General features: G+C 51.1%; 1 protein-coding gene across 5 annotated transcripts; it reads right to left on the bottom strand.

Annotated features, from left to right (window-relative positions):
- Positions 1-12,837: 12,837 nt before the first annotated feature.
- Positions 12,838-22,908, bottom strand: LOC101127739 (uncharacterized). Of its 5 annotated transcripts, XR_010131903.1 has the most exons (5): positions 21,934-22,117; positions 19,962-20,495; positions 19,251-19,502; positions 18,956-19,085; positions 12,838-13,533 (listed from the first exon to the last, which is right to left on the bottom strand). XR_010131903.1 is itself a non-coding variant. In XM_063701077.1 (4 exons), the coding sequence occupies exons 2-4, from the start codon at positions 20,280-20,282 to the stop codon at positions 19,041-19,043; spliced, it is 618 nt and encodes a 205-aa protein (XP_063557147.1). In that variant the 5' UTR covers positions 20,283-20,495; positions 22,808-22,908; the 3' UTR covers positions 13,650-19,040. The 5 variants fall into 5 exon arrangements, 4 of the variants coding, with proteins under 4 accessions (XP_063557147.1, XP_063557148.1, XP_055228019.1 ...); XM_063701077.1 differs by lacking the exons at positions 12,838-13,533; positions 21,934-22,117 and adding an exon at positions 22,808-22,908 and having other exon boundaries at positions 13,650-19,085; XM_063701078.1 differs by lacking the exons at positions 12,838-13,533; positions 21,934-22,117 and adding an exon at positions 22,619-22,743 and having other exon boundaries at positions 13,650-19,085.
- Positions 22,909-24,422: the final 1,514 nt, after the last annotated feature.

The raw sequence follows: 24,422 nt of genomic DNA, 5'->3' as shown, positions 1-24,422 counted from the left end.
ACTAAGTCCTCAAAAGCAGTTGCAATGAAAACAAAAATTGACAAATGAGATCTAATCAAATTAAAGAGTTTCTGCACAGCAAAAGAAACTACCAACAGAGTAAGCAGACAACCTACAGAATGGGAGAAAATATTTGCAAACTGTGCATCTGACAAAGGTCTAATATCCAGAATCTACAAGGAACTTAAACAATTGAACAGGCAAAAACCAAATAACCCCATTAAAAAGTGGGTAAAGGACATTAACAGACACTTCTCAAAAGAAGACATACAAGTGGCTAGCAAACATATGAAAGAATGATCACCATCACTAGTCATCAGAGAAATGCAAATAAAAACCACAATGAGATACCATCTCACACCAGTCGGAATGGCTATTCTGAAAAAGTAAAATGAACAAACAAACAAAAAACAAAAATAAAAACCACCAGACATTAAAGAGACTGTAGAGAAAATGGAATGTTTATCCTGTACTGATGAAAATGTAAATTAGTTCAGCCACTGTGGAAAGCAGTTTGGAGATTACTCAAAGAAATTAAACAGAGCTACCTGGCCGGGTGCGGTGGCTCGCACCTGTAATCCCAGTACTTTGGGAGGCTGAGGTGGGTGGATTGCCTGAGGTCAGGAGTTCAAGACCAGCTGGCCAACATGGTGAAACCCCGCCTCTACTAAAAATACAAAAATCAGCCAGGCGTGGTGGTGGCTGCCTACAATCCCAGCTACTTGGGAGGCTGAGGCAGGAGAATCGCTTGAACCCAGGAGGCGGAGGTTGCAGTGAGCCAAGATCACGCCATTGCACTCTAGCCTGGGTGACAAGAGTGAGACTCCATCTCAAAAAAACAAAAAACAAAAAACAAAAAACAAACCCAAAAACAGGGCTACCATTCTACCCAGCAGTCCTGTTACTGGGTATATACTCCAAAGAAAACAAAAATCAGTCTGCCAAAAAGGCACATGCATGCATGTGTTCATTGAAGCACTATTCACAATAGCAAAGACATTGTGACACAGAGGTGCAAAGTCAGAGGTCAGGGTGCAATGCAACAGGTTCCTCCCATTGAACTGGACACTATAGTGTCCGATGGTGCACAGCTCTAATGTACGTCATATACAGAAGCTTGTTTTCCAAACCTTACAGCTCAAAATTACATAAACTTGATAGAATTTCCCCCAATTTGACAGTCACCCTGAACATTTATTTTTACATTTCCAGCAATAAATTGTAAAGTTCAAATAATTTTTCCAACAGGCTGGGCGTGGTGGCTCCTGCCTGTAATCCCAGCACTTTGGGAGGCCAGGGTGGGCTGATTACTTGAGGTCAGGAGTCTGAGACCAGGCTGGCCAACATGGTGAAACCCCATCTCTACTAAAAATAGAAAAAAAAATTAGTGGGGCATAGTGGTGCGTGCCTGTAGTCCCAGCTACTCAGGAGGCTGAGGCCGGAGAATCACTTGAACACAGGAGGTGAAGGTTGCAGTGAGCCGAGATCACCCCACTGCACTCCAGACTGGGTGAAAGAGCGATACTTCACCTCCCCCCTCCCCCCACAAAAAAGCCCTGGAGGGGCTTGTTTGCCCCTTCCACCATTTGAAGGCATCATCTATGGGCTCTCACCAGACACTGAATCTGCTGGCACCTTGATCTTGGACTTCCCAGCCTTCAGAACTGTTAGCAATAAACCTCTGTTGTTTATAAATTATTCAGTCTAAAGTATGTTGTTCTAGCAGGTAAAACAAACTAAGACATTGGTACCAAGAAGTGGAGTGTTATTGTAAAAAAATACCCAGTAATGTGGAAGCAGCTTTGGAACTGGGTAATGGGTAGAGGCTGGAAGAGCGTGCAGGTGCATGCTAGAAAAAGACTATGTTATTGTGAACAAGGCCTTAAAAGTGATTCTGGTGAAGTCTTAAAAGAAAAGGAGAGAAAGCCTCAATCTTTTTAAAGTTTACCTAGGTGGCAGTGATGAGAATTTTGTAGCAATATGAATGGCAAAGGCCATTCTGAGGAGGTCCCAGATGGAAATGAGGACCATGTTGTTGAAAACTGGAAGAGGCCAGATGCAGTGGCTCGCACCTGTAATCCCAGCATTTTGGAAGTCTTAGGCAGGCACACTTGAGCCCCAGAGTTTGAGACCAGCCTGGGCAATATGGAGAGACTTCATCTCCACAAAAAATACAAAAAATTTAGCTGGGCATGATGGCACACGCCTGTGGTCCCAGCTACTCGGGAGGCTGAGGTGGGAGATCGTTTGAGCCTGGGTGGTTGAGGCTGCAGTGAACTATGATCATGCCACTGCAGTCCAGCCAGGGTGACAGAGTGAGACCTGTTTAAACAATACAACAACAACCACAAAAAACGGGAGGAGAAGTGATTATTATTACAAAGTGCCAAAAGAATGTGTGGCTGGATGGCATTCATGTCCTTGTGTTTTGTGTAGGGGTTGCACCGTCACATTGTTGAGAGTGGCGTCTGAGCAGGCCAACTTCAGCAGCTGGCTGAGGTTGCAGAAGACATGGCTGACCCACTCGTAGGTGCAGAGTGAGAGGCGGGTCAGTAACACTGGGTGGGTCAGGGCATTCCTGAATGCGAAGGTCCAGGAGGCCACCACCAGGAGGCCACAGAGCTATGGTGTCACAGACCTGATGGAGTTCAGAGAGTGACAGATGGCCACACAGTGGTCATTGGCCATTGCAGTCAGCAGGAAGCTGTGGATGCCTAACAGATGAAGAAGAGCATCTGGGCCAGGCAACCAGCATAAGGAATCCCTTTGCATCCTGACATAACACAAGGGATCTCTTTGCACGCCCAGCATCTTGGGGATGGTGGTGGAGGTGAAGCAAGTGACCACGAAGGCCAGGTTGGCAAGGAAAAAGTGCACAAGCACAGAGAGCCGGGTGTCAGTGGCAATGGCTGGGATGATGAGCAGGTTCTTTTTTTTTTTTTTTTTTTTTTGAGCCAGAGTCTCTCTCTGTCGCCCAGGCTGGAGTGCAGTGGTGTGATCTTGGCTCACTGCAACCTCTGCCTTCTGGGCTCAAGCAATTCGTTGATGAGCAGGTTCTTCAGCCCGGTGACCAGGAATATGCTCAGGAAGAGGATGAGCATGAGTTCCTCCAAGAGGCCCAAGAGTAGAAACTCAGAGACCCAGGCAAGATGTTACCAGATTACCAGACGGAAGGTCTTGACTGTGAGTTGTCCAAGTTCTTGGAGTGTTGAACAAAGCAAAGCAACAAAAGAAAGAAGCAACTAAAGACAAACAAGCAACAGAAGAACAGAGTCATGAAAGCACAGATTTATCGAAGCAAAAGTACATTCCATAGAGTGGAAGTGGGCTCGAGCAAGTGGCTCAAGAGCACCCCCAACTGAGGTTTTTATTAAGCTAGAATAATTTGGCAACACCTCAGGTGCCCTTTAGAGGCCTCTAATTGGTTACACCCTATGAAGGGTGGCCCTGTGACCAATCAGAGGCTGAAGTGGAGACAGCCCAGGACCAATCAGAGGCTGAAGTGGAGACAGCCCATGACCAATCAGAGGCTGAAGCGGAAACTTCTGTCTTGTTATTATAGGAGGGAGGATGTGGCCTGGATGCTGCCTAATGTTGCCTAGAAGTGGCTGCACCTGCTGTTCTTATGCTTGTGCCTTAACCCGTGGTTATCCTAATTCCATATTCTGCCTTAGACGTTCATCCCTTCCGTAGCTAACCTGGGTCAACTAGAAAGGAAACGGAGGAGCTGTCCACGGTTCTGGCTGAGGCCAGCCCCCGACCCCATTGCATCCCGATCTCATCCCCTCTTTTGGGTTCAGACATTCAGCAATTCTCCCAACTCTTTCCTGCAATAGAATTTCCTCCTTCCTATTGGCTCAATTATTCCTTTTTAAAAATTTTTATTTGTAGAGACAGGATCTTGCTGTGTTCCCCAGGCTGGAGTGCATTGGTGAGATCATAGCTCACTGCAGCAGCCTTGACCTCCTGGGCTCAAGTGATCCTTCCGCCTCAGGAGGAGCTGGGACAACAGATGCATGCCAGCACACCCAGCTAATTTTGAAAATTTTTTAGAGATGGGGTCTTGCTGTGTTGCCCAAGCTGGTCTTGAACTCCTGGGCTCAAGCAATCCTCTCGCCTTGGCCTCCCAAAGTGCTGGGATTACAGGTGTGAATCTCCACACCTGGCTTGCTCCTTCATTTTTATCAGCAAACACATTGAAGCAACACTGTTTATTTTCCCCCAGCCCATGTGCAGGGTGTCATCTGGGTGGACGGCTCCCAGACACACTGACCCTTTACCTCTACCACCATGTGTCTCTATGCCCAAGGGCTTCATCTGACCACAGGAGCAGGCTCAGCCTGCACATGGGGGTAACGTGGATGTGCTGGGAGTTCCCACTCCTAGAAGTGACCCTTGGCTGTTGAGGGACAGGGCTTGTTGGGTGAGTCCCTGGCTTCCTCACTCCTGAGTGGGGCAGTTCTGGGGTGTTCTATAGTATTATATCTCAGGGACTACTCCTTTGGATTGCCCAGCCTGGAGTGCAATGGTGTGATCATAGCTCACTGCGGCCCTGACCTCCTGGGTTCAAGTGATCTTCCTGCCCAGAGGGGAAGGTTTAACCGCACCCTTCCTTCCCATTTCTCTTCTCCAGGAGCTCACTGGGTCTCTGGAGATTATCTCCTGAATATTTACACTCAATTCCTTGACTCAAAACCTGCTCTGGGGAGAATCCAACTCCAGATGTAAGGATTCTACAATTTCTTCCAGCTTTGAAAGAATCCCTTCTTTCTTCCAACTACCTCCTTTTCTCTGCTCCTTGGCTTTCAATGCTCCTCAAAAACATTGTCTGTCCTTGCACGTCAATACTTTCTTTTGGCTTTATAAGAAGGAAATATTCCAGTCCTTAAAACTAACAATAATGTACGTAGCAATCATTTAGTACCTAGCAATATGTATTAAATGATACCTAAAACGTGGTTGAACATGTAATAGTAAGTTATGAGAATGATGAAACAGAAGTGTAATTGTAAGATATTATAGAAGTAAATGTGATATACTATTTGAAAACCAATAGGATCTAGCCTTGGCAACATGGCGAAGCCCTGCCTCTGTAAAAAATACAAAAATTAGCCAGGCATGGTGGCGTGCACCTGTAGTCCCGGCTACATTGGAGTCTGAGGAGAGAGGATCGCCTGAGCCTGGGCGGTTGAGGCTGCAGTGAACTACGATCATACCACTGCACTCCAGCCTAGGCAAAAGAGTGAGACCCTATCTCTAAAAAACTAAACATTAAAAAAAAGAAAGAAAAGAAAAGATAACTAACAGAATTAATATCAATCTTGAGAGAAGCATGGTATAAAGAAACTCTCAGGGGGTCAACTAAATTTTATAAAAATGAATTTGTTGTTTTGTGAAGAAAGTAAAAAATGTAAATTTATTGAATCCTAGAAATCAGTTAAAGGATGCCTGTAAAGCTCTGTGGAACAAATATTAATAAAGTCAAACTGATCAAATAAATATGATGATTAAATAATTTCTGGGACTTAATCAATGGGTGAGGTGTTGAATACATAAAACCTCAGACAGGTCTGGCACAGTGGTTTATGCCCCTAATCCCAGCACTTTGCGGGGCCAAGGTGGGTGGATCACTTGAGGTCAGGATTTCAAGACTAGCCTGGCCAACATGGTGAAACCCTGTCTCTACTAAAAATACAAAAATTAGCCAGGTGTGGTGGTGCACACCTGTAGTCCCTGCTACTTGGGAGGCTAAGGCAGGAGAATCACTTGAACCCCAGAGGCAAAGTTTGCAGTGAGCCGAGGTTGCACCACTGCACTCCAGCCTGAGCAACAGAGTGCGACTCTGTCTAAAACAAATAAACAAATCTCAGACAGTATTATGAGAACTAAGACTTTGCTTTTAGTTATAATTCTGTTAGTTCAATAGAAGCTAAGAGAAGACTCAACACTTTGAAAAAGATTATTGATATTAATAGAAAATCTCTCTCTACAAAAATTAGCTGGGTGCAGTGTGCCTGTGGTCTCAGCTACTCAGGAGGCTGAGGCAGTAAGATTGCTTGAGCCCAGGAATTCAAGGCTGCAGTGAGCTATGATCAAGCCACTGAACTCCAGCCTGCATGACAGAATAAGACCCTGTCTCAAAAAAAAAAAAAAAAAAAAAGGAAAAAAAAATCCCTTTTTTTTTAAGGATGCAAGAGACCTGGTGATTATCTCAGTAAATAGCAGCTCCATCCTTCTGGTCATTCTCATCCAAAACCTTGAAGTCATGTTTGACTGCCTTTCTCTCACACCCACACCTGAGCCTTCATCAAATCCTGTTGACCCCGCCTTCCAAAAATATCCATGTATCCAAACAGGCCTCACTACATTTTCTACACCCATCCAGTTCCAAACCCCTGTCTTTAGCACTGGCTCTAGCAATTGTCACCTGACTGGTTTGTCTACTTCTAGTCTTGTCCCTGATGGGCTTGTCTCCATGTGACAATTGGGGAAAATAAATAAATTTATTTATTTATTTATTTATTTATTACTGAGACAGGGTCTCACCCTATCACCCAGGCCAGAGTGCAGTAGCGTGATCTGCACTGCAACCTCCGCCTCCCAGGCTCAAGTGATCCTCCCCTCTCAGCCTCTGGAGTAGCTAGGACTACAGGCATGCAACACCATGCCCAACTAATTTTTGTACATATATATATATAGTTTTTTGGTAGAGATGGGGCATATTAGTCTGTTATGCCGCTAATGAAGACAGACCCAAGACTGGGTAATTTATTTTATTTTATGTTTTTTTTAATTTAATTTTTTTTTTTTTGAGATGGAGTCTTGCTCTGTCTCCCAGGCTAGAGTACAGTGGTGTGATCTTGGCTCACTGCAACCTCCGCCTTCCAGGTTCAAGTGATTCTCCTGTCTCAGTCTCCCTAGTAGCTGGGACTACAGGCGTGTGCCACCACACCCAGCTAATTTTGTGAATTTTTAGTAGAGGTTTCATCGTGTTAGCCAGGATAGTCTCAATCTCCTGACCTTGTGATCCACCTGCCTTGGCCTCCCAAAGTGCTGCGATTGCAGGCGTGAGCCACCGCACCCAGGCTGAGACTGGGTAATTTATAAAGGAGAGGTTTAATTGACTCACAGTTCCACAGGGCTGAGGAGGCCTCAGGAAACTTAGAATCATGGCAGAAGCGGAAACAAACACGTCCCTATTCACATGGTGGCAGGAAGGAGAAGCACCTAGCAGAAAGGGGCAAAAGCCCCTTATAAAACCATCAGCTCTCCTGAGAACTCACTAACAATCATAAGCACAGCGTGAGGGTAACCACCCCCATGATTAAGCTACCTCCCACCGAGTCCCTCTCATTACACGTGGGGATTATGGGAACTACAATTCAAGATGAGATTTTGGTGGGGACACAGCCATGCCATATCATGGGGTTTCACCATGTTGCTCAGGCTGGGCTTGAACTCCTGGACTCAAGCTATCCTCCTGTCTCAGCCTCCCAAATAGCTAGGATTACATGCACGTGCCACTACATCCAGCCACAATTCTATACAGTGTTCATGAATACATCCCATGTTGTAAAGGTAAAAAAAAAATGTGCATGGGAATGATAAATGCTAAATGAGAGGGAGACACACAGAGAGAGAGGTAAATGGAAGTGAAGTGGTGTATATACAGCATCAGTATTATCTGTGATTTTTTTCTTCTTAAGTTGGGTGATGAATACAAGCTGTGTTCCAGTACGAATTGTTATCTATGCTTTTTAATTTTTTATTTATTTTTATTTATTTATTTATTTATTTTTGTAGAGACAGGGTCTCTCTATGTTGCCCAGACTGGTCTCCAACTCCTGGGCTCAAATGATCCTCCTGCCTTGGCCTCCCAAAGTGCTGGGGTTACAGGCGTGAACCACAACACCTGGCCCCTATCTATGCTGTTTATTTATTTATTTATTTTTGAGACAGTGTCTTGCTCTGTTGCCCGGGCTGGAGTGCAATGATGCAATTGGCTCACTGCAATCTGCATCTCCTGGGTTCAAGCAATTCTCCTGCCTCAGCCTCCCGAGTAGCTGGGATTACAGGTGTGCACACCATACCTGGCTAATATTTGTAGTTTTAGTAGAGATGGGGTTTCACCATGTTGGCCAGGCTGGTCTGGAACTCCTGGCCTCAGGCCATCTGCCTGCCTCGGCCTCCCAAAGTGCTGGGATTACAGGCATGAGCCACTGCGCCTGGCCTACTTTTATTTTTTAATATATAGAGACAACGTCTCACCATCTTGTCCAGGCAGTTCTCAAACTTCCAGGCTCAAGTGATCATCCCACCTTGGCCTCCCAAAGTGCTGGGATTACAGGTGTGTGCTACCACGCCCAGCCTATCTATGCTTTTTTATGCCTGAAATATTACATGCACGTGCACACACGTACAAAGACACACACACACACTCAATGTGGCTCCCACTGTCAAGGAACTACTAGGAGAGGGCTGGGTAAGTAAATTGCAGATTCCATCACCATTCTCCCGTCAAGGTCACTGGGTCCTTCGAGCTCCCATCCTGAGAGTTCGGACACCTCCTGGGCGCCCTTGTTTCCTGGCTGGTCTTGCTTTTGAGCCCACAGACTGTATGCCAAACCCAGTTCGGCCTCTATCCCCAGTTCTTTTTTTTTTTGAGACAGAATCTTGCTCTGTCCCCCAGGCTGGAGTACAGAGGTGTGATCTCCACTTACTGCAACCTCTGCTTCCCGGGTTCAAGCGATTCTCCTGCCTCAACCTCCCCAGTAGCTGGGACCACAGGTGCCTGCCACCACGCCTGGCTAATTTTTTTTTTTTTGTATTTTTAGTAGAGATGGGGTTTCACCGTGTTAGCCAGGATTGTCTGGATCTCCTGACTTCGTGATCCACCTGCCTCAGCCTCCCATAGCACTCAGCTTGTTTTTGAAGTTCTTTCACGTTGCAGCATGGATTTGAACTTTCTTTTTTTTGAAAGAACAAGATACTGTTTGTCTTCACCTGGGACATCATAAGTGCTCCAGAGGTCGCTGAAACCATTGACCTCTGCAGTGAACTGTGATCAGGCCACTGAACTCCAGCCTGCGTGACAGAATAAGACCCTGTCTCAAAAAAAAAAAAAAAAAAGGAAAAAGAAAATATCCTTTTTATTATTATTTTTTTTGAGGATGCAAGAGACCTGGTAATGATCTCAGTAAACAGCAGCTCCATCCTTCTGGTCATTCTCATCCAAAACCTTGAAGTCACCCTTGACTACCTTTCTCTCACACTCACACCTGAGCCTTCATCAAATCCTGTTGAGACTTATATTTTTCTTTCCTTTTCTTTTCTTTTTTTTTTTTGAGATGGAGTCTCGCTCTGTTGTCCAGCTGGAGTGGCACCATCTCAGCTCACTGCAAGCTCCGCCTCACGGGTTCATACCATTCTCCTGCCTTTCAGCCTCCCGAGTAGCTGGGACTACAGGCACCTGCCACCATGCCTGGCTAATTTTTTGTATTTTTAGTAGAGACAGGGTTTCACCATGCTAGCCAAGACGATCTTGATCTCCTGACCTCGTGATCTGCTCGCCTCGGCCTCCCAAAGTACTGGGATTACAGGCGTGAGCCACTGCACCCGGCTGAGACTTCTATTTTTCTATTTAAGTATTTCTATAAGTGTTGAGTCTTCTCTCAGGTTCTATCGAACTAACAGAATTATAATTAAAAGCAAAGTCCTAGTTCTCATAATAATGTCTGAGGTTTTGTTTGTTTGTTTGTTTTAGACGGAGTCTCTCGCTCTGTCCCTCAGGCTGGAGTGCAGTGGCTCGACCTTGGCTCACTGCAACCTCTGCCTTTTGGGCTCAAGCAATCCTCCCACCTCATCCTCCTGAGTAGCTGGGATTAGAGGTGTGCACCTCCATGCCTGGCTAATTTTTGTATGTTTTGTAGAGATAGGGTTTCGCCATGTTGCCCAGGCTGGTCTCGAACTCCTGGGCTCAAGCGATCTGCCCACCTTGGCCTCTCAAAGTGCTGGGATGACAGGCATGAGCTACTGTGTCTGGCCAGAACTTTATTTATGTATATTGCTGAGTAATATTCCATTGTCCCGGACGGACACTTGGATTGTTACTACCTTTTGACTAGCATGACTAGAGCTGCTATGATGTCAGTGTACAAATATCTATTTGCGGTCCTGTTTTCAGTTCTTTTGGGTATATCTCTAGGAGCAGAATTGTGGGGGCATGTGGGAGTTCTATATTTAGCTTTTTGAGAAACTGCCAGATTATTTTCCATAGTGGCTGCACCATTTTGCATTCCCACCAGCAATGCACAAGGATTCCAATTTCTCCACATACTTGCTGACATTTGTAGTTATATTTTTGCTTATAGCCACGTCAGGGAGTGTGAAGTGTGAAGTCTTTCTCTCTTTTATTTTTATTTTTTTTATTTTGTTTTTTGAGATAGAGTCTCACTCTGTCATCCAGGCTGGAGTGCAGTGGCGCGATCTCAGCTCACTACCTCCGCCTCCTGGGTTCAAGGGATTCTCCTGCCTCAGCCTCCTGGGTAGCTGGGATTACAGGCATCAGCCACCACTCCCCACTAATTTTTGTATTTTTAGTAGAGACAGGGTTTTGCCATGTTGGTCAGGCTGGTCTCAAACTCCTGGCCTCAAGTGATCCTCCTGCCTTCAACTCCCAAAGTGCTGGGATTACATGCCTGGCCTCATTTTGGTTTTGATTTGCATTTATCTGATGGCTAATCATGTTGAACATCTTTTCATGTTCCAACATTAAAAAATTTTTTTTCTTTTTTTGTAGAGATAGGGTCTCGCTATGTGTGTTGCTCAGGCTGGTCTCAAACTCCTGGTCTCAATGGATCCTCCTGCCTTGGCCTCCCAAGGCACTGGGGTTACAGGTGTGGGCCGTTGTGTAACAGTTTTGTACAGGCATATTGATTTAAAAACTAAATATTGCACAACCAGAGTAGTGTTGTGAACACTATAAAACATGTTTTCCAAACTGAAATTAAAAGGGGAAGCTATTAGCATGTAATAAACTCTTGGGTGTGTCAAACCATCCTTATACTGATACTAAGAATAGCCAGTACTTTGATGCATGCCTTGGGGCAAATTTCATGGTTAAGGGTCGTGGATGGGTCCCTCACAACCTGGCTCCACTTGTCCTTGCCGGTCTCCTCTGTAGTCATTTCCCACTCCCTACCGTATCCTGAAACCAGGTTTTCTCGAGCTGCAGGGCCTTTGCCTCTGCAGTTTCCTCTGCTTGGAATGTCCCTGTTCCTACAGACGATTCCTCATACCCTGCTTTCCATACCAAGCCCAAGCACCTTCTATGGGACATATTCCTGTCACTACTCCCCATTTCCGGGCCCTTGCTCTGGCCCATCCCTAAACATCCATTCACCCATTCATCTCTCCATCCCTCCTTTCATCCCTTTATCCATCTACCCATCCCTCCATCCCTTCATTCATCCATCCATCCACCCAGTCATTCATCCCTCTATCCCTCCCTTCATCCCTTCATCCGTTCATCCATCTACCCATTCATCATCCATCCCTCCATCCACTCATTTATTCATCCATCCTCTGCCCATTCACCCCTCCATCCCTTCATCCATCCACCCATTCATCCATCCCTCCCTCCATTCCTCCATCCATCCACCCATCCACCCCTCCATTCCTCCTTCCCTCCATTCATCCATCTACCCATTCCTCCATCCATCCCTCCATTCCTCCATCCATCCATTCATCCACCCATTCATCCCTCCATCCCTTCATCCATCCAGCCATCCATCCCTCCATCCCTCCCTGCATCCATTCATCCATCTACCCATTCATCCATCCCTCCCTCCATTCCTCCATTCCTCCATCCATCCACTCATTCATCCCTCCCTCCCTTCATCCATCCACCCATCCAACCATTCCTCCCGGCCTCCCTCCTTCCCTCCCTCCCTTCATTGAACACACAGGCCAGGGATGTCTGTGTCTGGCTCTGTGCTCCAACCCCCAGAGAGGAGCCTCTCAAGAGTAGGGTTTTGGGTTGAGCTTTCTCTACTGCCCTGACACGGCTCAGCACAGGGCTGTTGTTGAATGTGCCTGATTTTGCAGGATGACTTTGTGAGCCAGTATTCATATTTTTGCAATGAGGTCATATGTATTTTGAGTGGCATGGGAAGGCCCTACAAGGACAAGCCTATCATGCTTATGCACCTGTGTTCATTCATTCATTCATTCATTCATTCATTCATTCATTCGTTATTGAGCCCTTAGGATGTTCCAGGTGAAGACAAACAGTATCTTGTCCCTTGGGACCAGGGAAGGTTTTCCTGAGGTGGTAACACTGAGCTAAAATATGAAGGATGAATGGGAGGTGAATTGGCTGATGTGGGAAGGGAAGGGTGATGGAGGCCAAAGGGAACAGCATAGGTGAAGGCAGAGGGCTGTATGGCACATCCCTGGGTACCTGCACTCCTGGAGGACTTGTTTAATATCAAACATTAAAAGGCACTCACATTGAATGTGTTTCTTCCTGTTAAAACAAGAAGAAGCTGGGTGCGGTGGCTAACACTTATAATCCCAGCACTTTGGGAGGCCGAGGCAGGAGGATCACTTGAGCCCAGGAGTCTGAGACCAGCCCTGGCAACATAGTGAGACCCTGACTCTAAAAAAATAAAAAAAATTAGTCGGGCGTGGTGGTGTGCACCCTCGCAGCTACTTGGGAGGCTGAAGTGGGAAGATTGTTTGAGTCCAGGAATTTGAGGCTGCAGTGAGCTGTGACTGCGCCACTGCACTCCAGCCTGGGCAACAGAGCAAGACCCTGATACACACACACACAAAGTTAAAAAAGTAGAAAGGATCGTTATCTTTTTGCTTTTGAAGTTATTGGGGTCCCATTAAACTCATATGCTTCTTGGGCATGTACAGGCATTCTTGCCAACAGAGAACATCTAACCCACAAAAACTTTCCAACGTGATGACACCGTGGGGGGGATTCTGGAGCCAACAGTGAATCCAGGTGGCACTATGTCTAGCTAAGCAGACATTTCCTTCAAGCGTTCATTGATTTTGATTTTGCAGCCTTGCTTTTACGTTGTCAAATATCAAAGTATGTGGTTTTACAGTTTTTTTTTCCTTCCAGGTCTTGAACGTTTTCGGGGACCTCTGGAAAACCTACAGGCGCGGCCCTGGGAAGCTCTGGGTCCCTAGGAGGGGAGGTGACTCCGCGGCGTCTCGGGAATGATCCTCGCGGAGCTCGCGAGGTACTAGCGCCCCCCAGCGTCTGGATTGAGAAACGCACCCTGTGAGGGTGGAGAACCAGGCCAGCCCCAAAGTGAGGCGGCAGAAAAACGAACTCACGGCCAAGGACTGGCTGAGTTAGCCAGAATTGTCTAAATGTGTTTTGTCTTGCTGGGCTGCCCCCTCTCCTGGTCCTTTGGCTAGGGACAACAGGATTTTCTTTGGGATTTTTCTTTTGCTTTTTTCGACTGTGCCTGTTGGCGTTCGCGGGTTGCCAGCTTCTTCAGGTCCAAGCCTGGGCTGTATGTGGCGAAAAACAAAACACCAAAGAATTGACTTTTGTGTCATTCCTTGGGTCCTGAAATTCCCACTGTGTCTGCCTTCCCTCCATCATTCAGAGTCTTACATTTTTCTCGTTTGATCCAATTTCCCAATCACTTTTTATTTTGACAAAGTTGTAAATATGATGCATAGAACATGTTTTGACATAGGCGTACAGCGTAAAATATCTAAATCAAGCTAATTTAACATTTCCTTGACATACCCGTGACCATACGTCCATGCTTATCTCTTTTTCCGTGGTAAGAACACTTAAAATTTGCTCAGCAATTCAGTTTTTTTATATTGGAAAAAAAAAAAAAAAGACATGAGGTCTCACTATGTCGCCCAGGCTGGTCTCAAACACCTGGCCTCAAGGGATCTCCCTCGGTCTCCCAGCGTGCTAGGATTACAGGTGTGAGCCACTGCGCCCAGACTACTCAGCATTTTTCAAGAATAAAATACATTGACTAGAGTCGCCATGTTGAACAATTCCTCTTGTGCCCTTTGACCAACATCTGTTCAGTCCCTCCTCCCTCCCTCAGCCCCTGGAGCCACCATTCTACTTGGGAGTTCAGCTTTTTAGATTCCACAAGTGAGACAGGAAGTATTTGTTTTTCTGTGCCTGGCTTATTTCACTGAACGTCTTCCGGGTTCATCCACGTAAACACAAGCTTTCTTGTTTTTAAAGGCTGAATCTTATTCAGAGTCTTATGTTTTTATGTATGATGTCTGGCCCAGGGTTTCAGTTGTGCTTCGTGGGAGGAATGGGGAAAACTACGTATACCTTGTCCATTTGAATTTGAGAAATGTGCATGATTACACGATCACATTTTGATCATATGCATGGAATCATAACATATGTATTTTGGTCAACAGCTGCTTATTTCCTTTGTTCTGCCTTCCTCCCTCCCCTCCTCCACGTCCAGTTCTCTCCATCTTTCAAATTCAGGCTCACTCCTCCTCCCATGGATTACTCCAATTGTTCCCCCTTTTTATCTCTATTGGTCATGTCTGGACTTGGAATAAACCCTTTCTGTCCACATGGGCCCTGTCTGCCTGCTGACCTTCCTCTCACTCCTGGCCTCAACATCATCATTCATTCATCAAACACTAAGTGTCTCATTTTGGGGGCACCCCTGAACCTGTGATCCCTCGGAGTTGACCGGGCAAGAAGATCTCCTTACGAAGCAGAGACAGCAAGTGGCGGGGGTGGGGGTGGGGGGACCCAGTTGGCACAGGATTAAAATACAAGGGCACCCAACCTCACCAGTCATGAGGAACAAGAAGACACCATGAGGCATTTCAAACCCAACACCCAACATAAATGAAAAGTCTGGCAACACCAGCAGTTTTGGAGGCAGGTAGAAACCCTCAATGGTGGGAGAGCACATTGGTGAAATCACTGTGAAGAATGTGGAAATACCTGGAAATGTTGAAAACGCCCAGATTCTGAAGCTTAGCCTCTCCCCACTTGGCTTTATACCCTAGTGAGCTCCATGGAACTTAAGAAAATGGCTTTGGTCTGGGGCCAAACCCATTTTCTGAGATGGGTTGACTTAAGAAGATGGGCCCTTGTCTGTGGGTAGATGGTCACGGGGGACCGGGTCAGTGGTGGCTTGGTCACTGGGGGGCCTGATCAGTGGGACCCAGTCTGCAGGGCTTGGTCAGCACAGAACACGATCAGTTCGGCTTAGTCAACAGGACCTGGTGGGTGGGGACCTGGTGAGTGGGGGCCTGGCCAGTGGGGGCCTGGTTAGTGGGGACTTAGTAAGGACGAGGTCAGCTGGCTGCTGGGTGACCTCAGGCAGGGGGTTTGTCCTAGAAGCCTCCTTTCTTCCATTTGTAGGGGAGATGAAATCAACTGCACCCCAGAGAGCTACTGGGAGGAGGAGAAGTGCATTGAATATGGCCCTGCTATGCAGATTTAGTACCGTACACACTGAGTCCCTCCCGAGGGAGGGGGTTTCACCCACGGCTCTGCCCTGCCCTGCCTGCATCCCCAGGACCACCCTGCCTGAAGGCAGAGGCTGGGGCGCACCTGTGGATGCTCTGATGCTGACCACAGGCCCTGGGGTGACAGTGATGAGGACATGGGGGCACACGTGATTGGGGAAGCCAGGGCCGGCCGGAGGAGAGACACACGCTCACACGCACCCGCACATATCCACCTGCACTCAAGTGCACAGACGCATTGCACGCACACATGTCGACAGTTCAAGGGGGCAGAGGATGCCGTCTCTGGGCCCTGCTGACCCATGCAGGGCTCCGTTGTGATGGGTGCCGTGAGCCCACAAAGTCACCATTACCAAACACCCAGGTACCTGCCCGGCTCTGTGTCGTAGAGCAGTTGGAGACACAGTGTGAGTGGGTTCTGCCCAAAGGATGCTTTTCTCTTTTCTAGGTGAGAGGCACATCTCTGCACGGCTGCTTGATCAGACTTAGGAGAGCATGACCTGCTCTCTTCCCTCCCTGCTGACTTGGGGACAGTCGCTACTGGGTGGGCGGCAGCTGCCCGAGGAGGGTCATCCTCGAGTGCTCACTGGGTGCCCGTTCTGTGCTGACTGGGCAGACAGTCATCCTGTTCATCCTCACGGTGACTCTGTTCCAGGAACATGCCAGGAAGACCCCCAGCCCCACTCCCCAGGACAGACCTGGACTGGCCCAAGGACAGCACCCTCACACTGTCCCCATGACCCTTTGCTTCAGTCTGGAGGGCCAGGCTGGGCCTGTTGTGCTGAGCAGGACACTGAGTCCTCCCAGACAAGGAACCCACCTTGACAAGACCCAGATCAAAGGCATGAGTGTGGTGGGCACCTCCTCACCCAGGCCTCCCCCTGGCTATGGCCTCCTGTACACAGCTGGAAGCCAGGGGTGGCTGCAAAAGGACCCAGCACCTCCCAGTGGGAGGTAGCTGTGGTGGAAACCTGGGTGTGGGCACCGACCCCTTCCATGCTACCCCCCTGTCCCTAGAGTGCCTCATGAATATGTCCCAGTCTGGACTATAAGGATTGGTTCAGGAGACGTTCTCCCAGGCCTGGGCCCTGGAGGACGATGTGGTTCTCACGCACTTTCGGGTCTGCATGAAGGAACTGACGAGGAGACACTGGGACCTGCCACCCCTAGGGAGGCTCCAGCATCAGGTCCCCTCCTAAGTCATCCTCTGGGGCAGTTGATAGTAGAGGGGGCCTGGGTCCCTGCAGCCCTACTACCTGGACCTTCCTCCCACACGTCTTCCTCCTCTACACAGAGAAACTTCTACAAATAGACCTGCCGGTTTTCAGGGGATGTGCTGAGTGCACGTGTACTGGACGTGCTGCTCAAGACAGGCGGGGGTGCCCCCTGCACCTTTTACATTCTCTCTGGTCTGTGCGAGCTCCCTGCCTCCGCTGTGAGCATCAACAGATGCCGTGAGGAGCAGGGTCCCCTCACTCCACAGCGCCCCTTCAGGGATGCCAGGTGAACAGGAGAATCAGTGTTTCTGGCCCAGAGGTTTCGGGGAGAGGACACGGGCAGGAGCTCTGGCCCAGGGCCAGAACCAAGAGTTCAGCCAGGCGTGGGAATGGTCCAGTCCTGGCATGGAGTGGATGGCCCCAGAGAGCGGAGGGGACCCTGTGCTTGGGGCCATCTCACCTACTGTGGAGACAGGCCCCCATGTGAGGTGGCAAGGGGGCCAGGTGACAGTGAGAGCTTCTTCCCACCTGAGCTCCTAATCAGGGCTGCATCCCGGGCCGCACAGCTCTGGGATGAGGATACGAGGCAATACAGCCTGAAGCCTGTGTTACCTGTCCCAGGGGAATACCCAGGCAGCTGCACACACCCCTTGCTCTGGGATCTGCAGCCTGCAGGGATGTCCTCAGTGTCAGGCTAGGGTGGAGGACAGAGGGGCCCCAAGGACTCCAGAGACCCAGATGTGCACCCGGCCCTGCGACGACATCTGATGGGTTTGGTGGAGAAGCTGGGTTCATCTGCATTCTCTTCAGCCAAACTTGAGGGAGGGACCCCAGCACCCAGGGCTCTTCGGGTATTTCCCGGCATTGAGCCTCTCTGCAAGGGGGATGGGCTGGCCCTCCCTAGCCCACCCGCCCAGCTCCAGCAGCACATGCAGGCGACTCCTCTGGAATGGGAGCCTGGTCCTCCCTTGCCCTAGCCTGGCCAGGCTGTCCCCGAAGCTGAGGCCCAGTGGCATGAAAAGGGGGTTTCTGCAGCGCCCAGGGCAGAAGGTTGCTCTCTGGGAACCTCCGGGGCTCAGGGTGTGGCCAGGCCGTCTCTAGCTCAAGACAGACCTTGGGTGAACTGGCGGTACCTCTGGTGGAATTCCATGCCAAAGCTTCCGATGGAGCAGGCTGGCGTTGGGGGCTTGTGTTTCCTGTGGTATGACCTTGAACAGGGATGCTGAACTCCTGTCACTTCCACATCTGCCCTGGATCGGCTAAATGGCTTCATCAGAGCCCAGACACCAGAAACTACTGTGCCCCATGATAACCAAGAGGCAGGTCCAGAGACATTTCTCTACACATGGCACCTGCATCTGACTCCTCTTGGAGGGCAGTGACCAGCCTGGTGTGGAAGGAGTTAGGGCAGCACCCGGCTAGCTGCTCCACAGCCCTAGATGGCTCTTGGGCCTTGGGAAGTCATCTCTAATGAGAACGCCGTTCACTCTAAGACTTCCCCAGAGAGGGGTGAGTGTGGCACCCCTGCAGCCCTAGCCATCAGTAGCGTGCCTTGCGGCCTCTGACTCAACCTGCAGGACAGAGCCCCACCCTCAGGGCACACTTCCTAGGATCAGAGGGGCCTGGCCTCAACCTGAGCCCTGGGAGGGGAGGGGAACTAGAGGTGTCACGTGCCTCCACAGTGGCCAGGATGACCACGCAGGGGACCCATGGCACTGTGGATTCAGTTGCTGTACCACTTGATGGCAGAAAATTTGAGAGTGATCTATGAGAACATGAAGTGCTGAGCCTGTGTAGTGAGCAGGACATCAAGGGCTGACTCGCAGGGGCTCATGGCCTCAGCAACCCTGGCCTTATATCTGCAGTGCAAGTGGTCTGCAACCCTGGACTGGCCCAGTGTGCCATGGCTGCCCCTGTGCCTTGACCCACTGTGCCATGGCCATTGTACCACCCAGAGGCTTCAAGGCCCTGCCCGGTGCACTGCCTGCCTCCTTGAAGCCATCTCTCAGTGCTTTCCAGCTGCTACTGCAGCCGCAGCTGGTGCCACCACAGAGTGCCTTCCAGCAGCCAGCACAGGATTTCCAGGCGGTAGGGATGCCCTGAAGCCATGGCCTCAGCAGCTCCTTGGTGGCAACTAGGCCAGCTAGGGCAGTGATGATGACTGGGATGACAAGTGGGATGGCAGCTCCGTGACGGTGAACAATCCAGGTGCACTGGGCAGAGGTGCATACCTGGAGCTCGACGGCTCCCTGGGTCCCCACGTGGGCAGGAGCTCGGTCACTGTGAGCCGCAACCTCAACCGCTACTCTGCCTTCATCAAGTCGGGAAGGGAGGCCTTCGTGCTTGGCGAGGCGTTGGGCTCTGTGAAAGACAGGGACAAGCTGTGTGCATGGTGCTGTTGGTGCTTGGCCCCATGGCCCCAAGTGGCAGGAAAACCCCTACCCCATGGCCCCAAGTGGCAGGAGAACCCAGTGCACTGCTGGCGACACCACTCAGTAGAACAAGTTCAAGGACATAAAGACCTACTTCTCCTGCAAGCTGGTGCACGGCGCGACAAGCCCTTGAACTGGCTGGATGCGTGTCTAGTGAAGTTCCCAGTCGTGTCCACGCTCCACCTGCCCGAGAATAGGGCCACGGGCTGCCTCCAGAGGGACTCCATCTCCATGCACAGGAAGAGCCTGATTTGCGGGATGAGCCACACGGCTGGCCGCCTGGTGTTGGTGCAATGCCACGTCCTCCAGCACTTCCTGACGTGGCCCAGCAACACTCCGAGGAGGCCTGGAAACAGGGCAAGAGGAAGGGTGAGAAGGGTGGCATGGTGGGGGTCAGCTCCTTCCTGACCCTGAGCACTACCCCCACCACTGCCCTCAACCTGCAGGAGGCGGAGAGCAAGATGAATAGCTGCAGATGCTTGCCCAGGAAGGTGGACAACAGTGCTGCTGCTCAGCCACAGGGCATGGAGCTCACTGCCAGCAGGTGAGGGGCTTCAAGAAGGAGCATCAGCAGGCGGCCAGCCCTTCTGTGGCCTCAGCCAGGCCTTGGAGTGGGCCCAGCAGGCCTCTGGGTGGTCCTGAACCAAACCATCCCCTTCCCCGAGGTGCCTGTGATGCCATTGGCAAGCTCTTCCCGGATTGGCCCAGGCAGGACCTGGACCCCGTCTCGGACCTGTTAGTGCCGGTCCCAGGAGCACTGGGCCAACTTCCCAGACCACCTCCACGTTCACAGAGGAGCTCTTACCAGAGTCACGGGGAGCAGGAGACTCGTGGGAGGAGGGAAGATGGAGGTGCGGCGGCTGATGGCGTTCAGGAGCGCGGGACACGAGTTCTTTGGGCGCTCTGGCTGAAATTCACCATCTCTATCCAATTCCAGTAGAGACTTGAGATGACAGATGCAGCACTGTTTACCACAACAGATATTTTTTCCAAAAAGTGACCCAGAATTCGGAACCAGCTCTTCACAAAGATGGAGTGTTGAATTGGGGATTTTTTTTTCTGGTTCAAGGATAATTTCTACGGCAGAATAAAAACTGCTATCAAAGAGCCATGGCCAACTATTCATGGTGGTACAAGGATGGTTTTTGTGCTCAACTGAGGCCGGTTGAATAGAGAATTACATAGGAAATAAAGAGCGAACATGGCGATGGAGTAGAAACAGCACCACGTGTTGTAACTTCGTAGCCATCGGTACTATGGAAGTTCCTTCCTTCCTTCTCTCCTTCCTGCTGTCTGAGCCTCCTCCCAGCATTGGGCATCCCCTGGGCCTGGGTCTGTGCTGGGAGAGACACAAAGGACACCATTGGCTGCAGGCCAGGGACTGGCATGGTCAGGGGAGCCTGGTGAAGTCAGAGTGGCCCCTGAGGATCAGTCCTGGGATGACCAGGTCCAACTGACCAGGCAACCAGGGCCCCATCACCCGGGCCTTCCATGACCTGGCCCTCACTAAATGGGCCCCGATGACCAGGTCTCCACCGACCTGGTCCCCCACTGACCAATCCCCAATATCCAGGACACACTGACCAACCCTGCCGACCAAGTTTTCACTGACCAGGCCCCCGATGACCAGGCTTTATTGATTGGGCTCCCTCTGACTAAGAGCCTGCTGACCAGGATGTCACTGCCCAGGCCCCACTGACAGCCACCCCCCCACCCCTCCCCCACCTCTGCCAGGCCCCAATGGATTAGGTCCAATGATCAGGCAGCCACTGGCCAGGGCTGCACTGACCCCTACTGATCAGTCACCTGCTGACCAGGCCCCTGAAGACCAGGTTCACACTCACCAGGCACAAGGCCCAACTGATGAGGCCCCCACTCACCAAGCCCTCACTGACTCACTGACTAGGTCCCCCTGATGAGGCCCTCACTGCCTGGACCCCACTAACTAGGCCTCATTAATGAGACTTTCACTGACCAGACCCTGCTTACCCAGGACCCCAGTGACCAGGCCTCACTGTCCAGGATCCACTGATGGCCTAGGCCTCCACTGACCAGGCCCCCACTGACTGGACCCAACTGACCAGGTCCTTAACTGACGAGGTTCTGACTGGCCAGGTCCTTAACTGATGAGGTTCTGACTGGCCAGGTCCTTAACTGACGAGGTTCTGACTGGCCAGGTCCTTAAATGACGAGGTTCTGACTGGCCAGGTCCTTAACTGACGAGGTTCTGACTGGCCAGGTCCTTAACTGACGAGGTTCTGACTGGCCAGGTCCTTAACTGACGAGGTTCTGACTGGCCAGGTCCTTAACTGACAAGGTTCTGGCTGATCAGGTTCTCAATGACCAGACCTTTACTGACCAGGCCCCACTACCCAGGAATCCAGTGACCAGATCCCCAACTGACCAGTTCCCCACTGACCAGGCCCCATCTCTCCAGGCCCCCAATGGCCAGGTTTCCCCCACTGACCAGGCTCCCACTGACAAGCACATCTTGACCAGGTCCCCACTGACTAGCCCCCAACTGATGAGGCCCCAACTTACTAGGATGCCACTGACCAGACCTCCACTGACGAGGCTCAACTGACAAGGACCCCACTCAGCAGCCCTCCACTGACCAGGCCCCAGCTGACAAGGTTCCAACTGACCAGGTCCTTACTGAACAGACCTTTAATGACCGGACCCCGCTAACCAGGATCCCAGTGACCAGGCCCCCACTGACCAGACTTCCAGTGGCCAGGCCTCACTATCCAGGACCCACTGAGGAGGTCTCCACTTACCAGGCCCCCACTGACTGGGCCCAACTGACGAGGCCCCCACTGATGAGGTGCCCACTGACTGGGTCCTTAACTGACAAGGTTCTGACTGGCCAGGTCCTTAACTGACGAGGTTCTGGCCGGCCAGGTCCTTAACTGACGAGGTTCTGGCCGGCCAGGTCCTTAACTGACGAGGTTCTGGCCGGCCAGGTCCTTAACTGACGAGGTTCTGACCGGCCAGGTCCTTAACTGACGAGGTTCTGACTGACCAGGTCCTCAGTGACCAGACCTTTACTGACTAGGCCCCACTACCTAAGACCCCAGTGACCCAGACCTTTATTGAATAGGCCTCACTAACCAGGACCCCAGTGATCCAGGCCTTTACTGAATAGGCCGCACTCTCTAGGGCCTCAAAGACCAGGTCCCTACTAGCCATGTCTCTCTGAATAGACCCTTACTGACTAGACCCCACAAACCAGGACCTCAGTGACCAAGCTCCCATTGACCAGGTCCCACTGGCCAGGCCCCGCTAACCACATCCAACCCTGACCAGGTCCCACTGAGCAGGCCCCAGCTCTCCAGGCCCCCAGTGGCCAGGTTTCACTACCTAGGCCCCACTGACCAGGCTCCTTCTAACAAGGGTCCCCTGACCAGGTCCCATTGACAAGTCCCCACTGACTAGGTCCCCACTGATGAGGCTCCAACTTACCAGGACCCCACTGACCAAACCTCCACTGACCAGGCCCCACTAGCCAGGCCCCACTGATGAGATTCCCACTGACTGGGCCCAACTGACAAGACGCCCTCAGACCAGGTCCCACTGACCGGGCCGAAAGTGACAAGGTTCCAACTGACCAGGTCCTTAATGACCAGACCTTTAGAGACCAGGCCCCCTTACCCAAGTCCCCAGTGACCAGTCCTCCAGTGACTAGGCCTCACTATCCGAGACCCACTGATGAGGCTTCCATTGCCAGGTCCCCACTGACTAGAGCTCACTGACACGGCCCCAACAGATGAGGTTCTGGCTGACCAGGCCCTTAATGACCAGACCTTTACTGACTAGGCCCCACTACCCAGGACTCCAGTGCCCAGGTCCCTGCTGACCAAGTCCCACTGACTAGGCCCCAATTAAGAAAATTCCATTCCAACTGACCATGTCCTTACTGAATAGACCTTTACTGACTAGGCCCCACTAACCAGGAGCCCAACGACCAGGCCCCCCCTGCCAGGCTTCCACTGACCACGTTTCTATTGAACAGGCCCCAGTGGCCAGGTTTCCATTGACTAGGTCCCCATAGACCAGACCCCCAATAATCAGATCACACTGACTCAGCTTCCGCTGACCAGGCGCCCACTGACCAGGTCCCCAGCGATGAGGTGCCAAGTGACTAAGTCCTTAACTCGAGGACCCATGATCAGTCCCCTCTGACCAGGCCACAGCTGACCAGGCCTCCCACAGACCAGATCCTCACTGAGCAGGCCCCTGCTGACAACACCCCCATTTACTAGGTGTTTTCTGACTATGTCCCCAAGGACCGTGTCCCCATTCACAAGGCCTCCGCTGACCGGGCCCCCACTGACTAGGACACATTGTTTAGGTCCCATTGATCAGACCCTGCTGAGCAGGCCACAATGTCCAGGTCCCACTGATCAGGCCCCTGCTGAGCAGGTCACAGTGTCCAGGTCCCACTGATCAGGTCCCCGCTGAGCAGGCCACAATGTCCAGGTCCCACAGATCAGACCCCCGCTGACCAGGCCACAATGTCCAGGTCCCACTGACCAGGCCCCCGCTGACCAGGACACAATGTCCATGTCCCGCTGACCAGGCCACAATGTCCAGGTCCCACTGATCAGGCCCCTGCTGAGCAGGTCACAGTGTCCAGGTCCCACAGATCAGGCCCCCACTGACCAGACCACAATGTTCAGGTCCCACTGACCAGGCCCCCGTTGACCAGGCCACAATGTCCAGGTCCTACTGATCAGGCCCCGCTGAGCAGGCCACAATGTCCAGGTCCCACTGATCAGGCCCCGCTGAGCAGGCCACAATGTCCAGGTCCTACTGACAAGGCCCCTGTTGATCAAGCCATAAGGTCGAGGTACCCACTGACCAGGCCTCAGCTGACCAGGCCACAATGTCCAGGTTCCCACTGATCAGACCCCTGCTGACCAGGCCACAATGTCCAGGTCCCACTGATCAGGCCCCCACTGACAAGGCCACAATGTCCAGGTCCCACTGACAAGGCCCCTGTTGACCAAGCCACAAGGTCCAGGTCCCCACTGACCAGACCAGGCCTCGGCTGACCAGGCCACAATGTCCAGGTTCCCAGTGACCAGGCCCCTCAGCCATGGTGCTCAAAGTCCGTTCCTATGGCCCCCACTCAGCCCACAGACTCTCCCCTCCCCACATCTGCACTCACAGGCCAGGCCCCTGAGGGTCTTTTTGGGACAGGGCCCCTCCTCCAGGACATAGGGAGGGACAGCTGGCCTCAGGCTCCAGGCGCCCAGCTTCACAC

Source organism: Gorilla gorilla, chromosome 20 (assembly GCF_029281585.2).
Source record: "Gorilla gorilla gorilla isolate KB3781 chromosome 20, NHGRI_mGorGor1-v2.1_pri, whole genome shotgun sequence".
Classification (NCBI taxonomy): Eukaryota; Metazoa; Chordata; class Mammalia; order Primates; family Hominidae; genus Gorilla; species Gorilla gorilla.
The sequence above is the reverse complement of the archived record's forward strand: the minus strand, read 5'-3'. Positions and strand labels throughout refer to the sequence as shown.